This window comes from Rhinopithecus roxellana, chromosome 16 (assembly GCF_007565055.1).
Source record: "Rhinopithecus roxellana isolate Shanxi Qingling chromosome 16, ASM756505v1, whole genome shotgun sequence".
Taxonomy (NCBI): Eukaryota; Metazoa; Chordata; class Mammalia; order Primates; family Cercopithecidae; genus Rhinopithecus; species Rhinopithecus roxellana.
The window spans coordinates 67,465,116-67,482,935 of record NC_044564.1 but is presented as its reverse complement, the minus strand read 5'-3'; the positions used below and the strand labels follow the sequence as shown (position 1 = coordinate 67,482,935).

The 17,820-nt window shown below is 38.1% G+C and overlaps 1 protein-coding gene across 1 annotated transcript in view; it reads right to left on the bottom strand.

Annotated features, from left to right (window-relative positions):
* The window catches only part of CCDC171 (coiled-coil domain containing 171), a 399,166-nt gene that overhangs the window by 326,829 nt on the left and 54,517 nt on the right, over positions 1-17,820 (bottom strand). Inside the window, exon 7 of the mRNA XM_030920340.1 lies at positions 8,508-8,654. Coding sequence (XP_030776200.1) covers positions 8,508-8,654 — 147 coding nt within the window. The remainder of the gene's footprint in view (positions 1-8,507; positions 8,655-17,820) is intronic.

Sequence of the window (17,820 nt, the reverse complement as noted above, 5' to 3'; positions counted from 1 at the left end):
GAAGATACATCAATGGCTAATAAGCACAAAAAATGATATTCAACATCATCAATCATCAGAGAAATGCAAATCAAAACCACAATGAGGTACCATTTCACACCTACTACAGTGGTTATAATTTAAAAGAATGACAGTAACAGCTGTTGATGAGGATCTAGAGAAACTAGAACCCTTATACCTTGCTGGTGAGAATGTAAAATGGTGCTGCCACTGTACAAAACAACCTGACAGTTCCTCAAAATGTTAACCATATAGTTACCATGTGACCCAGCAATTCCTCTCCTAGATATATAATAAAGACAACTGAAAACATATCCACACAAAAACCTGTACACGAATGTTCATGATGGCATTATTCATTACAGCTGAAAAAGTGGAAACAACATTGTGATGGTTAATACTGAGTGTCAACTTGATTGGAGTGAAGGATGTAAAGTAATGTTCCTAGGTGTGTCTGTGAAGGTGTTGCCAAAGGAAATTAACATTTGAGTCAGTGGAGTGGGAGAGGCAGACCCACCCTCAGTCTGGGTGGGCACCATCTAATCAGCTAATATACTATACAACAGCATGGCTAGAATAAAGCAGGCAGAAGAAAGGGGAACAAGGAGACTTGCTGAGTGTTCCAGCCTTCATCTTTCTCCGTGCTGGATGCTTCCTGCCCTGGAACATCAGACTCCAAGCTCTTCAATTTTTAGACTCTTGGACGTACACTGTGATTTATATATATACAGTACAAATAATCCATTTTTTAAAAGGACAAGGGTCTAAATAGCTATTTCTCCAAAGAAGATATACGAATGGCTAATAAGCACATAAAATGCTAAAAAGGAGCTCTCAGGCCTTCAACCACAGACTGAAGGCTGCACTGCTGGCTTACCTACTTTTGAGATTTTGAGACTTGGACTGACTTCCTTGCTCCTCAACATGCAGACGGCCTATTGTGGGACTTCACCTTGTGATCATGTAAGTCGCTTCTCCTAACAAACTCCCCTTCACATACACATATACATATATACTATTAGTTCTGTCCCTTTAGAGAACCCTGACAAATACAAACACAAATGTCCATCAACTGATGGACAGAGACACAAAATATATACTACATGTTACACAACAGAATATCATTCAGGCATAAAATGAATGAAGCACTAATACATGCTGCAACATGGATAAACCTTGAAAACATTATGCTAAGTGAAAGAAGTCAGTCACAAAAGACCATATATTATAGTTCCACTTGTAAGGAATGTCTAGAATAGGCAAATCTATAAAGACAGAAAGTAGTGGTTGCTTAGGGCTGAGAGGAAAGGGGAATAGGAAAGTGATGGCTAATGAGTAGAGTTTCTTATTGGGTGATGAAAATGTTCCAAAATTGATTATGGTGATGGTTGCACAATGCTGTGAATACACTAAAAACCACAGAATTGTACTCTTTAAATGGACAAATTTATAATTTGCAAATTACATCTCAATAAAGTTTTTTTTTTCACTCATCGCCGTAAGAAGTTAGAGCTCAAGGCATCCACCCTTACCCCAAGTAGCCAAACAAATACCCTACCCTAGTCCTCACACAAAGGTTTATTATCTGAAGAACATAAATCTGAACCAGAAGCTGAACACAGAAATACACATGAAGAGAGAGGAAGAGGGGTGCGCCAGACCGAAACCAGGGGTATGTCTGCATACTAAACAGCATGATAACCAGATTCTTCCTCCATTTCCTTCTTCCATTTTATAACCATCAAACCTGAAACTAGCAGATACCCCTTTGTAGAAATAAAAGAAATACCATCTCCTCTTTAATGTCTAAAAGGAATGTCAAATTTAACATATCTAAAACCAAACTCCTGACCTCTCCCAAACTTACTCCACTTGTATTATTTACGAGTTCAGTAAACGGAAATGCCATTCTCTTGTCTGCTCAAGCCAAAACCTTTGGCATTATCGTTTACTCCCTCTTTTTCTCTCATAATTCAGGTCCAGTTAATCAGCAATTTCTGTGGGTTCTATCTTGCAAAAATATATCCAAATTAGACCATCTCTACTACATCATCTACTACAAGGTAGTAGTGGAGGAGATGTTCAAATTTGGATATATTTTTGCAAGACAGACCCTCCTCTACTACTACCTTGTCTAAAACACTATAATCTGTCAACTAGATTATTTTAATAGTCTCCAAAACTGTCTTTTATAATCTATTATCCAAAGAGTGTCCAGAATAATGCTTTTAAAACATAAATGAGAAAAGGCATACCACTCCTCTGCTCGAAACTTTCCAAAAGCTTTCTCAGACAAAAACCAGAGTTCTTACAATGAACTACAAAAGACCTTCCAAATTCTGCACGATCTGTCTACCATTCTATACATCCTACTAGTCTCTCTCTTGCTCATTCTATCCCAGTTACAAAGGCCTACTTGCTGTTCCTCAAATATTAAAAGTACACTTGCAACCCATGGTCTTGCACTTTCTATTCTTTCTACCTAGAATGCTCTTCCTTGGGATATCCATAAGGCTCAATCCCTTCCTTCCTTCAGGTCTCAGCTCAAATGCCACCTTATCAAGTTAGCCTTCCATGACCACCAGTACAAACAGGTAACCATCCTATCCTATTACTCATTAACTCCCCTGGACGGCTTTATTATTCTTTACAGAATTATCACCAACTAACACACTACACACTGTTCTATTTAATACGCGATTCCTCCTGACTGGAATGTCAGCTTCGAGAAGGAAGATGCTTTCGACTGGGTGCAGTGGCTCACGTCTGTAATCCCACCACTTTGGGGACCAAGGCAGGCTGATCACTAGAGGCCAGGAGTTCAAGACCAGCCTGGGCAACATGGCAAAACCCCGTCCCTACTAAAAATACAAAAAATTAGCCAGGCGTGGTGGCGCACGCCTGTAATTCCACCTACTCAGGAGGCTAAAGCAGGAAAATCACTTGAACTGGAGGTCACAGTAAGCCAAGATCGCCACTGCACGCCAGCCTGGGTGACAAAGCAAGACTCTGTCCCAAAAAAAAATAAAAGAAGAAGAAGAAAGAGGCTTTTCTTTGTTCTCTGCTACACCTCTATGACCCAGAAATGTGCCCGCCACTCCAATAAATATTTACTGAATAAACGAACACTGCAGTCATAATATAGGAACAGGATAGTACAAAAATGGTAGAGAGAACAAGCTCTTAGAAATTAAAAAGAAAAAAGGAAATATTCAATTAGAAGATTAGAAAGTGAAGTCAAACAAATCTCCCAAGAAACATCAACAACAACAAAAAGACAAAGAGAAAGGAAAAAGTTAAGAAAAGAGTAAAATATCAATTCAGTGGTCTAACACTTGAATAATAAAAGTCTCACAAATAAAGAACAGAAAAAAAGACTGAGGAGGATATGGTGAAGAAATAACACAAGAGAATTCCTGAACATGAAGGACACTGAGTTTCCTGGCTAAAACAGCCAACGCGTGTCCTGCACACTGAGTAAAAAAGAACCATTCTAAGGAACATTCTTATCTCTGATGTTCTGAAATTTTACAACCAGTGGGAACTCTGTAGCACAAATAATTTGGTGTGTTCAAAAACATACTACAAGGAAAAAAGAAAAGACACAGATGGAGAACTTATAGATTGAAAGAGACTAACAGACATATAGACATGTAGACCTAATTGAGATGCAGAATCAAACTGTAAACATACATAATATTTATGCCATTTATGAGAAAATTTAAAATTTGAATAATGTCTGGATATTTGACTATATTCAGTAATTTTCATTAAACAATTTATGTGTGATATTGATAATGCAACTTTAAATAAAGGAACCTTTATTTCTGGAAATCATAATGGTTCATAAATTGATCATTGTTGAAGCTGATTATGGATATTAGGTTCATTATATTATTCTGTCTACTTTTACATACATTTAAAGTTTTCCATAATGAAAATACATTCTAAAAAAAGAGGATCAAGAGCCTTTTTGGAGAGGAAGAGAGTGAGAAAAGGGTCACAAACAAAGAATACAAACCAGAATAGCATCAGGCCTCACAGTAACAACAGAAGAAAACAGACGCAAGGCCTTCAAATTCCAAGAGAAAATGACTTTCAACTTAAAAATCTATATTCGGCCCAATTACATCTACCCTAATACTGTCAACAAAAACAAAAACAGTCAAACTTTATAAAATATTTGAAGAGATTTATTCTAAGCCAAATATGAGTGACCGATGGCCTGTGATAGCCCCAGGAAATCCTGAGAACATGTGTCATGTATGTGTCAGGCTACAGCTTGGTTTTATATACTTTAGGGAGACATAAGACATCAATCAATACATGTAAAATGTACACTGGCTCAGTCCAGAAAGGCAGGACAACTGGAGGGGGCAGGCGGCGGGGGCCCTCTAGGTCACTGGAATAATATTTCCTCTCCTTACTAATTTAAAAAGATACCTTAATTATGTTAAATTGTTATATAATATCTACAACCCTACTCCTGGCTTTTCAATTCAATTTCATTAAAAGTCTGCAGCAACAGTTAATTTTAGGTATCAATCTCACTAGATTAAGGAATACCTAAAGCACTGGTAAGGCACTCTTTCCATTACTTGTGGGTGTATCTGTGAGGGGTGTTTCCAGAGAAGATTGGTATCTGCACCAGTGAACTTAGTAGGGAAGATCTGCCCTCACCATAGGCAAGCACCATCCAACTGGCTGGGGGCCTGGATAGAACAAACAAGGAGAGAAAATAATTTTCTCTCACTCTCTCTCCCCCTCTATCTTCTCACCGCTTCCTCTCTCTGCTCCTCTCTGTCTCCCTCTTTCCTCACCTCTCTCTCCCCACTCTCTCCCCTGGAGCGCAGACACCTTCCTCCTCCTGCCCTTGGACATCAGAAATCAAGGATCTCTGTCTTTGAGGCTCCAGGTCTTATACCAGTGGCACCCAAGGTTCTCAAGCCTTCTGCCTCAGGCTGAAAATTACACCATTGGCTCCCCTGGTTCTGAGTTTTTGAGACTTGAACTCAGCCATGCTAATGGCATCCTAGAGTCTCCAGCTTACAGATGGCCTGTTATGGGTTTTAGCCTCCATAACCGCACAAACCAGTTCCCTTAATAATCTCCTCCTATCTATCTATCTATCTATCTATCTATCTATCTATCTATCTATCTATCTATAGATGCAAAAATCCTCAATAAAATACTGGCAAATGAATCCAGCAGCACATCAAAAAGCTTATCCAGCATGATCAAGTTGGCTTCATCCCTGGGATGCAAGGCTGGCTCAACATACACAAATCAATAAACGTAATCCATCATATAAACAGAACCAAAGACAAAACCACATGATTATCTCAAGAGATGCAGAAAAGGCCTTCAACAAAATTCAACAGCGCTTCATGCTAAAAACTCTCAATAAACCAGGTATGGATGGGACATATCTCAAAATAATAAGAGCTATTTATGACAAACCCACAACCAATATCATACCGAATGGGCAGAAACTGGAAGCATTCCCTTTGAAAACTGGCACAAGACAGGGATGCCCTCTCTCACCGCTCCTGTTCAACCTAGTGTTAGAAGTTCTGGCCAGGGCAATCAGGCAGGAGAAAGAAATAAAGGGTATTCAATTAGGGAAAAGAGGAAGTCAAATTGTCCCTGTTTGCAGATGATATGATTGTATATTTAGAAAACCCCATCGTCTCAGCCCAAAATCTCCTTAAGCTGATAAGCAACTTCAGCAAAGTCTCAGGAAACAAAATCAATCTGCAAAAATTACAAGCACTCCTATACACCAATAACAGACAAACAGAGAGCCAAATTATGAGTGAACTCCTATTCACAATTGCTTCAAAGAGAACAAAATACCTAGGAATCCAACTTACAAGGGATGTGAAGGATTTCTTCAAGGAGAACTACAAACCTCTGCTCAAGGAAATAAGAGAGGACATGAACAAATGGAAGAACATTCCATGCTCATGGATAGGAAGAATGAATATCATGAAAATGGTCATACTGCCCAAAGTAATCTATAGATGCCATGCTATCCCCATCAAGCTACCACTGGCTTTCTTCATAGGATTGGAAAAAACTACTTTAAATTTCATATGGAACCCAAAAAAGCCCATGTAGCCAAGACAATCCTAAGCAAAAAGAACAAAGCTGGAGGTATCACGCTACCTGACTTGAAACTATACTACAAGGATACAGTAACCAAAACAGCATGGTACTGGTACCAAAACAGAGATATAGACCAATGGAACAGAATGGAGCCCTCAGAAATAATCTGAGAAACAATCTGAGAAATAATCTACAACCATCTGATCTTTGACAAACCTGACAAAAACAAGAAATAGGGAAAGGATTTCCTATTGAATAAATGGTGTTGGGAAAACTGACTAGCCATATGCAGAAAGCTGAAACTGGATCCCTTCCTTACACCTTATACAAAAATTAATTCAAGATGGATTAAAGACTTAAATGTTAGACCTAAAATCATAAAAACCCTAGAAGAAAACCTAGGCAATACCATTCAAGACATAGGCATTGGCAAGGACTTCATGACTAAAACACAAAAAGCAATGGCAACGAAAGCCAAAATTGACAAATGGGATCTAATTAAACTAAAGAGCTTCTGCACAGCAAAAGAACCTACCATCAGAGTGAACAGGCAACCCATAGGATGGGAGAAAATTTTTACAATCTACTCATCTGACAAAAGGCTAATATACAGAATCTACAAAGAACTTAAACAAATTTACAAGAAAAAAATCAAACAACCCCATCAAAAAGTGGACAAAGGATATGAACAGACACTTCTCAAAAGAAGACATTTATGCAGCCAACAGACACACGAAAAAATGCTCATCATCACTGGTCATCAGAGAAATGCAAATCAAAACCACAATGAGATACCATCTCACACCAGTTAGAATGGCAATCATTAAAACGTCAGGAAACAACAGGTGCCGGAGAGGATGTGGAGAAATAGGAACACTTTTACACTGTTGGTGGGACTGTAAACTAGTTCAACTATTGTGGAAAACAGTGTGGCAATTCCTCAAGGATCTAGAACTAGAAATACCATTTGATCCAGCCATCCCATTACTGGGGATATACCCAAAGGATTATAAATCATGCTACTATAAAGACACATGCACACGTATGTTTATGTGGCACTATTCACAATAGCAAAGACTTGGAACCAATCCAAATGTCCATCAATGATAGACTGGATTAAGAAAATGTGGCATATATACACCATGGAATACTATGCAGCCATAAAAAAGGATGAGTTCATACCCTTTGTAGGGACACGAATGAAGCTGGAAACCATCACTGTGAGCAAACTATCACAAGGACAGAAAACCAAACACCACATGTTCTCACTCATACGACTCATACGTGGGAACTGAACAATGAGAACACTTGGACACAGGAAGGGGAACATCACACACCGGGACCTGTCGTGGGATTGGGGAAGGATAGCATTAGAAGATATACCTAATGTAAATGACAAGTTAATGGGTGCAGCACACCAACATGGCACATGTATACATATGTAACAAACCTGAACGCTGTGCACACGTACCCTAGAACTTAAAGTGTAATAAAAAAGAATGAATTAATTTTTTAAAAATTGTCATATGTTATTTTCTGCCTAGCCTCCTTATTGAATGTTTTTACTAGCGTTGATACTTTTAAAGCTGATTTTACTATTCATTTTATTTACATATCATCTAAAAATACTAGGAATCACACTTCCTTCCTCCCAAAAGTTATAATCCTTATTGCTGTTCTTAACAATGTTAGGTGACACAGTGAGTTTAGTAAGTGTTAACTCTAGCACTTTACCATTAAATACTCTTCATAAGTATTCATTTGCCTAATAAAGATTATAAATTATATTTAGGACAAAACTTCTTTATCTGTTTAAATATTTCATTTCCCACAAAGCAAGGAAAAATTTTAAAAAGATGAACTAACAAATCAATTAGATTTCTCTTAAGATTAAAGTTCTTTTCAGTATCATTCACTAATAAAAATCCTATTTTTCATCTGTAAATTGATGCTCCTTTCCCAAGTAAAGTCTCATCTGAAAATCAGTCCACATAACCATACATGATTCAAACTACAAAATTAAAATGTAATATTACTTTTATCATTTAGAACCTATGTACACCAGAACTTTTCCTGCATTGCTTACTCAACCTAACAATGTAAACAATTACTCTCAAACTTCCCAAATATTTCATGAGAGTTAATTGTTCAAAAGTGAACAGATTTTTTTAAACTAGGGCAAAACACAAAATACTCAGATACAAAAGTTTTCAAAGAAGCCAAATATACATTATAAATAGGTACTCCTAAAATTAGTTTTATATATTATCACAGAGTAAAACTCTCCAACCTTAAATCACGGAATGGGTTTTACATACGTGTGTGTGTGTGTGTGTGTGTGTGTGTGTGTGTATGAAAGTTTGTACACATATATATTATAAAAGAATAAGAAAATGTACCTCAAATTCTTTTCTAAGGCGTTCCTCTCGTTGAGTGCTAAATTCAAGTTCACTTGTTTGTCGCCGTAAAAGGTCAGAGCAGTCCATATGTTCTGTTTCTAATTTTTCTACTTTCTTATGCATATTTTGCACAGCAGTATCTTGCTCCTGGAAAATAATCCATTTTTGCATCAATAAAGTTTATAAGCCATCAATGACTAAGAGTCACTCCAATAGAAGACAAAGAGTAACTAAATCTGTGCTTCAACCATAATAATAGGTTAATTTATATAAGCAAAAGAGGCCTAGATATTTTCCATCAGTGTTTCAGAATGTCCATGTGTTTAAAAGCACTACCGAACTTTTACAGTTCAAAAACTCTTATTAATATTACAATGGAAACTCTTATAGCATATGACAAAGTTATATTAGTTTAACTGACCTCTGAAGGTATTTATGTAATGCTGTAGTTCAACAATCATATATAATGCTTCCCCTTCCCATTAAAATTTGTAAATGTATATTACCCTTTGTGTAGCAAGAAATTATTAACTTGAATGCCTAATAATGTTTATAATGCTTACAAGAGCTCACGGTACTTACATTACATGCTTATATTACAAGCTTTTAAAATTGCATCCACTAGATGGCTGTGTTTCATTTTCTCTTAGATTTTCGAAAAGCTTTGAAATCTTTGCTCGGCTATTGAAAAGGAAATAACTTCAGGTAGTCTTATACTAAAATCTCTCAATCCCCTTTCCCAACTAAACACAGAAATGGGAGTTGAATTTTATTGAAAAAGTTCAAACGTAAAGTTCACACATATATCAAAGGCATTCTCCACCGTAACTAATCTAGATTCATTGTTCTCATTTAAGGCCTTTAACAAAGCCCTCTTTCCCATATTTCCCTCACCAGAGTAATGTTATTCACGGACAAACACACATGAATATGTATATATGCTTCCAAGAATACCTAGCCACTCAAAAGATACAATTAGAATCTGAGTATGTTGCAAACATCAAATATAATTCCCTATCAAAGATTCTAGTTTGAAAAACACCCAGCATCCTAAGTCCGCAGTGAAAAGATGAGGAAACATTTAAAATTCAACTTTTTATTTCGTATCTCCAACTTCTTATTTCTTTTTTTTTAACTTTTGTTTTAGGTTCAGGGGTACATATATAGGTTTGTTATACAGGTAAACTCGTGTCACAGGGATTTGTTGTACAGATTATTTCATCACCCAGGTACTCAACCTAGTATCCAATAGTTATTTTTTTCTGATCCTCTCCTCTTCCTTCTTCCACTCTCCACCCTCAGGTAGCATCCAGTGTGTGTTGTTCCCCCCTTTGTGTCCACGTGTTCTCATTGTTTGGTTCCCACTTAGAAGTGAGAACATGTGGTATTTGGTTTTCCGTTCCTGCGTTAGTTTGCTAAGGATAATGGCCTCCAGCTCCATCCATGTTCCTGCAAAGGATATTATCTCATTCTTTTTTATGGCTGCACTGTATTTAATGGTGTATATATACCACATTTTCTTTATCTAGTCTAACACTGATACGCATTTAGGTTGACTCCATGTCTTTGCTATTTTGAATAGTGCTGCAATGAACATATGCATGCCATGTGTCTTTGTGGTAGAACAATTTCTACTCCTTTGAGGATACACCCAGAAATGGGATTGCTGGATCAAATGACAGTTCTGTTTTTAGTTCTTTCAGGAATTGCCACACGGTTTTCCACAATGGTTGAATGCACTTACACTCTCGCCAATAATGCATGGGTGTTCCCTTTTCTCCACAACCTTGCCAGCATCTGTTATTTTTTTGACATTTTAATAATAGTCATTCTGACTGGTATGAGATACCAATTCCCTATTCTTGTTCTTATGAATCCTCTTATTCATAAGATTATTATTCTATAGCAGACTATACATGAACTCTTAATAATTACTTTCTTCAGGTAATAGACTTCTTAATACAGGCATACCTTAGAAATATGGCTGGTTCAGTTCCAGACCACTGCCATAAAGCAATTGCAATAAAGTGAGTCACATCAATTTTTGGTTTCCAAAAAATTGCAAATAAAATTACTGTTTGCACTCTACTGTAATCTATTAAGTGTGCAATCGCATTATATATAAAAGAAGTATTTATTTTAATTTAAAAATACTTTATTGAGGCCAGGCGCAGTGGCTCACGTCTGTAATCCCAGGACTTTGGGAGGCCAAGGTGGATGGATCACTTGAGCCCAGGAGTCCGAGACAAGCCTGGCCAACGTGGCAAAACCCCATCTCCACTAAAAATACAAAACTTAGCCAGGTGTAATGGTGCACATCTGTAATCCCAGCTACTGCGGGAGGCTGAGGAAGGAGAATCGCTTGAACCTGGGAAGCAGAGATTGCAGTGAGTTAATATCATGCCACTGCACTCTAGCCTGGGCAACAGAGCAAGACTCTGTCTCAAAAATAAATAAATAAAATTAAAATACTTTATTGTTAAAAAAAAAAAAAAGATGCTAACCATCATCTGGCCCTTCAGGAAGTCATCATCTTTAATGGTGGAAAGTCCTAACTCAATGTTTGTTGATGACTGTTGACTGATCAGGGTGGTAGTGGCTGAAGGCTGGGCAGTCGGGCAGTTTCTTAAAATAAGGCAACAAAGAAGTTTGTTACATTGGTTGACTCTTTCTTCAAAAAGTTTTCTCTGTAGCATGCAATGCTGCTTGATAGCATTTTACCAACAGTAGAGCCTCTTTCAAAACTGAAATCCTATGGCTGCTTTAGCAACTAAGTTTATGTAATATTCTAAATACTTTGCTGTCATTTCAATAATGTTCACAGCATCTCCATCAGGAGGAGTTTCCATCTCAAGAAACTATTTTCTTTGGTCATCTATAAGAAGCAACTCCTCATCCATTCAAGTTTTATGAATGCATGAGATTGCAGCAATTCAGTCACATCTTCAGGCTCTGCTTCTAATTCTAGTTTTCTCACTATTTCCAACACACCTACAGTAACTTCTTCCACTGAAGTCTAAAACCCCATCGAAGTTATCCATAAGGACTGGAATCAACTTCCTCCAAACTCCTGTTAATGTTGACATTTTGACCTCCTCTCGTGAATCACAAATGGTCTTAAGGGCATCTAGAATGGCAAATCCTTTCCAGAAAATTTTCTATTTAATTTGCCTAGATCCATCAGAAGAATCACTATCTATGTCAGCTATAGCCTTATTAAATGTATGTCTTAAGTAATAAGACTTGAAAGTCAAAATTCTTCATTGATGCATGGGCTGCTGAATGGATGTTGTGTTAGCAAGAACGAAAACAACATTAACCTCCTTATACATAACCATCAGAGTTCTTCAGTAACCAAGTACATTGTCAACAAACAATAATATTTTGAGAACAATCTTTTTTTTCTGAGCAGCAGGTTTCAACAGTGGGCTTAAATATTCAGTTAAATATTCTGTAAAGAGATGAGTTGTCATCCGGGCTTTGTTGTCCCATTTATAGAGCACAGGCAGAGTATATGCAGCATAATTCTTAAGGGCCCTAGGATTTGGAGAACGGTACATGAGCACTGGCTTCAACCTAAACTCACCAGCAATATTAGCCCCTAACAAGACAGTCATCCTGTCCTTTGAAGCATTAAAGCTGGGCACTGACTTCTCTCTAGCTCTGAAACACCTAGATGACATCTTCCAATAGAAGACTGTTCTGTCTGCAATGAAAATCGGTTGTTTAGTGTAGCCACTTTCAACAATTATTTTAGCTAGATCTTTGGGATTACTTGCTGCAGCTTCTACATCAGCAGTTGGTTTCACTTTGCACTTTTATATTATGTAGAAGTCTTCTTTCCCTAAATGTCATGAACCAATCTGTCCCAACCTCCAACTTTTTTTCTCCAAATTCCTCACCTCTCTCAGCCTTCATCAAATTGAAGAGAGTTAGGGTCTTGTTCTAAGTTATGCTTTGGCTTAAGGGAATGTTGTGGCTGGTTTGATCTATCCAGACCACTACACCTGTCTTCATGTCAGCAAGAAGAATGACTGGCTCTCTTATCACTTATGTGTTCACTAAAGTAGCACTTTTAATTTCCTTCAAAAACTTTTCCTTTGCATTCACAACTTGGCTGTTCGGCACAAAAGACAAAGCATTTGGCCTGTCCTGGTTTTCAACATTCCTTCCTCACTAAGCTTAATCATTTCTAGCTTTTGATTTAAAGTGAGACAGGTATGAGCCTTCCTTTCACCTGAACACTGAGAGGACATTGTAGAGTTAACTGGCCTAATTTCAATTTTGCTGTGTCTCAAGGAATAGGGAGGCCAGAGGAGAGGGAGAGAGTTGGAAGAACAGTTGGAGAGGAGTAGTGAGAACACATATATTTATAAATTAAGTTCATCACCTTATGCAGGCATGGTTCATGGTGGCCCAAAACAATTACAATAGCAGTAGCGTAAAGACCACTGGTCAGGGGAGGGGCCAAGATGGCCAAATAGAAACAGCTGCAGTCTGCAGTGCCTAGCAAGACCAACGTAGAAGGTGGGTGATTTCTGCATTTCTAACCGAGGTACCCAGTTCATCTCACTGGGACTGGTTAGGCACTGGGTGCAACCCACGCGGAACAAGCAGAAGCAGGACTGGGCGTCACTTCACCCTGGAAGTGCAAGGATCCAGGGAACTTCTCCCCTAGGGGAAGTGGTGAGGGACTGTGCTACCTGCCCTGAGTACTATGCTTTTCCCATGGATTTTTGCAATCCGCAGATCAGGATATTCCCTCGTGAGCCTACACCACCAGGGCCCTGGGTTTCAAGCACAAAACTGGGCAGCTGTTTGGGCAGACACCAAGCTACAGGCGTTTCTTCGTACTCCAGTGGCACCTGGAACTCCAGCGAAAAAGAAGAACCGAGAAAGCACAAAAATGCTGACAATTCCAAAAGCCAGAATGACTTTTCTCCTCCAAATGATCACAACACCTCTTCAGCAAGGGCGCAAAACTGGACAGAGAATGGGATTGAGGAAGTGACAGAAGTAGGTTTCAGAAGGTGGGTAATAACAAACTCCTCTGAGCTAAAGGAGCATGTTCTAACAATGCAAAGAAGCTAAGAACTTCTGATAAAAGGTTATTACAGGAACTGCTAACTAGAATAACCAGTATAGAGAGGAACATAAATTCCATGTGACATGCCTGCTCCCCCTTTGCCTTCCACCATGATTGTAACCTTCCTGAGGCCTCCCCAGAAGCCGAGCAGATGTTAGCACCATGCTTCCTGTAAAGCATGCAGAATGATGAGCCAATTAATTAAATCTCTTTTCTTATAAATTACCTAGTCTCAAGTATTTCTTCATAGCAACGTAAGAACGGCCAAATACAAATAGTATTATGAACAACCTTATGTAATATTTTTTCCTAAGAGTACTTTTATATATGAAAGCACTTTTAAGAACATTATGCACTATACTACACAAGTATAAAAAAACTATTATTGTATATGATAGGTCCTCCTCCTTCAATCACTCAATAGCACCAGTATTAATTCAGTCACTGTTAAATTACATGCCTTCTTAAATTACAAATACATAACCTCCAACTTTCACTCATTCACTTAGATACTTGTCTACTTAAAATAAATAAATAGCAATTTACATGGTTAATCATAAACCAAAGAATTTGAAATAATAACAAAACACAGTCTACAACCAAAAGATGCTTATATCCTAGTTGATTGAAACTATTTTATATAGTATTTGTGAAATAAAGTAAAATAAATTGTTTAGGAAGTCTCATGAGATTTATTTATAAAAGAGAATCATAGGCCAGGCACAGTGGCTCACTCCTGTAATCCCAGCACTTTGGGAGGCCAAGGTGGGTAGATCCCTTGCACTCAAGAGTTCAAGACCAGACTGGGCAACATGGCAAAACATCATTCCTAAAAAATAAACAAAAATGGCCAGGCATGGTGGCTCACAACTGTAATCCCAGCATTTGGGAGGCCAAGGTGGGCAGACCACTTGTGGTCAGGAGTTCAAGATCAACCTGGCCAGCATGGTGAAAACTTGTCTCTACTGAAAGTACAAAAAATGAGCTGGTGTGGTGGCACACACCTGTAATCCCAGCTACTTGGGAGGCTGAGGCAGGAGAATCGCTTGAACCCAGGAGGCAGAGGTTACAGTGAGCCGAGATTGTGCAACTGCACTCCAGCTTAGGTGACAGAGTAAGACTCCATCTCAAAATAATAAATAAACAAAAATTAGCCAGCGTTGTGGCACATGCCTGTGGTCCCAGCTACTTGGAGGGCCAAGATGGGAGGATCACTTGTGTCTAGGAGGCAGAGACTGCAGCGAGTTGAGATCACGCTACTGCACTGGGCAACAGAGTGAGACCCTGTCTCAAAAAAAAAAAAAAAATCACATGTGATTCCCATTTTACTGACAAATCATGTAGAAAGACAACACATAATCATTTAAATGCCATTACAATAAACAAAGAGTATGCTCACTATTCCACGTAGTTTGAATTTAATCCTTTGAAAAAAAAAAGAACCTGGAAAATCAAAGGCCAATAAGTTAGGGCTTATTATGTGTATTTTGGTGATATATTACCACTGTGACAGTTGACCTATATTTAATATTACTTACCAAATAGCTTTAAGAGTATTTCAAGATTTAGATAAAATTCTGACCTAACAATCACATTTTCAATGCAGAGGTCAGGTAGTCACTTAATATTATATGATAATTTCTATTCTATTATTGGATACAAATACAAATATACACACAGATATAGACACATACAAACACACAAACATGTTTTCACAGGAAAAGATGTTTTCCTAAAACAGTACAGATGTTCAGGAATTCTACTCAAGAGTAGAGATACTTAGAAATTCTATATGAAGAAAAGTTATATTACATTAATTAACTGATTACACTGAGTTAGAATTACATTGATTGATTTTCTAATGTTAAACCCACCTGACATCAGTTGTATAGTCTTTTATATTTTATCTTCTTAAAATCTTGCTACGTTTGGTTAGCTAATATTTTGTATAATATTTTTGCATATATATTAACAACTGAGATTAGCTATAATTATCTTTTCTTCTATCCTTGTCAGTTTGGTATCAATATTATGTTATCAAGATGTTTCCATTCTCTAGAGGAGTTTATATAAAACTGGAATTATTAGTTCCTTGAATGTTTCTTTTATTCATTGGTAAAACAGTATGGGCCAGCAATTTTGACACCAACTCAATCTGTGTAATGATTACCATACTATACTATTCAGCTTTCCTATTTTCTACTTCTTCTTAAGTTAGATGGAGAAGGGGGAAGGATTGTATCTAGCCAAACAATCCTATGGTAAAGATAATGGTTGAAAAGCCTCACCCAGACACTCAAAGTTTCTAGGAAACTTTTTAGTCCTTCACTCTTAAAATGAGAAAACATAATATTTTTAAAAATTCTCCAACATGAAGATAAAATATAAATCAAATAATAGTAAAGGGGAAGTGGCAACCTAAGATAAACAGATATTTAAAAACAAGAAAACTTCAAAATATCCTCAAAGAACATAAGCAGTTCCAGAACAGCAGATAAAGTACCACCAAAAATCCTTTCCTTCATAAAAGCAACAAGAACACTGGCAAAAATTATCTGAATCTAATTTCTCATTAACTCTTTAAATTAACTAAAAACTTGCAGTAATCCAAAAAGCATTTACTCAAGGAAACAGCTGAATCTCAGTAAGAACGTGAGATTTGTGGCATTTTAACTTGTACTATACTCATCCCCTCCCCACCAGCTCCTGAAAGCCTCAAAAATCAATTGCCTCAGAATAGTAGCAGCTTATGGAATCCAGCAGCCTAGCCAGCACTGTGGGGAAGGAGAGAAGAACAGGGTAGGAGCTCCCCAAAAGCCCCAGCCACAGAGAAATGGGCATATATATAGCCTTTGAAAAGCTCTGACATATTCCTGGCATCCAGAAAACCATTCCAGTGCAAGGCTATATTATGCCTAGTCCCTGAAAAGGCCCCACTCTCTCATCTCTGGCTGACCTTGAGCCTCTGTGCAAGCAGAAAGTGAAGGCTAAGCCAGAGTTTTAATCAGCCCACAAAAGCATTGAATGCATACTCCAACATACAGAAAAAAACCACTCGGCAAAGGCTAGAAGACTTATTTGCTCACAGCATTTAAGAAAATCTGCAGGCCGCGCGCAGTGGCTCAAGCCTGTAATCCCAGCGCTTTGGCAGGCCGAGACGGGCGGATCACAAGGTCAGGAGATCGAGACCATCCTGGCTAACACGGTGAAACCCCGTCTCTACTAAAAAATACAAAAAAAACTAGCCGGGCGAGGTGGCAGGCGCCTGTACTCCCAGCTACTCCGGAGGCTGAGGCAGGAGAATGGCGTAAACCTGGGAGGCGGAGCTTGCAGTGAGCTGAGATCCGGCCACTGCACTCCAGGCTGGGCGACAGAACGAGACTCCGTCTCAAAAAAAAAAAAAAGAAAGAAAATCTTCTGTCCGTTCATTAGCTGACCATGAGAGATTTCATTGGCCACACCTGACAAAGAATACAAAAATACTAAAAAATAAAAAAATAAAAAAAAAAAAAAAAAAAAACTAGCCGGGCGAGGTGGCTGGCGGGCGCCTGTAGTCCCAGCTACTCGGGAGGCTGAGGCAGGAAAATGGCATAAACCCGGGAGGCGGAGCTTGCAGTGAGCTGAGATCCGGCAACTGCACTCCGGCGGGGGCGACAGAGCGAGACTCCATCTCAAAAAAAAAAAAAGTAATATGCTCCAAGAACTTAACTCATTTATATCAATTAACCTATGCTAAAACTGGTTTCATTCTACGTCATTCACTTAAAGTCACAATTCCAAAGAACCTATGAATGATGTTAAATGAGGACTTCTATTTCATGCCACTAAGACGGTTATCATCAAAAAGACTGATGATAACAGGTGATGGCAAAGATGTAGAGAAACTGGAATTCTCAAACATTACTTATACTGTCATTCAGCAGCATTAGAAAACAATCCATCAGTTCCTCAAAAAGCTAACCATAAGATTACTATTTGACCCAGAAATTCTAATACTGAGTATATACCCAAGAGAACAGAAAATCTATGTCAACACAAAAATTTGTATATAGAACCCCCAACAAAATAGTCTACGGCCTTTAACAAATCTCAAATAGGCAACAGAGCCTAGGGCCGCCCACCACATCAGCTAAGCGTCTACCATCCTGTCACCATTATATAAACCTGCAGAAAAGTGTTAAATACAGAAGTTCAGTCCTCTAACAGATGTTCAGAGGGAAAAACAAA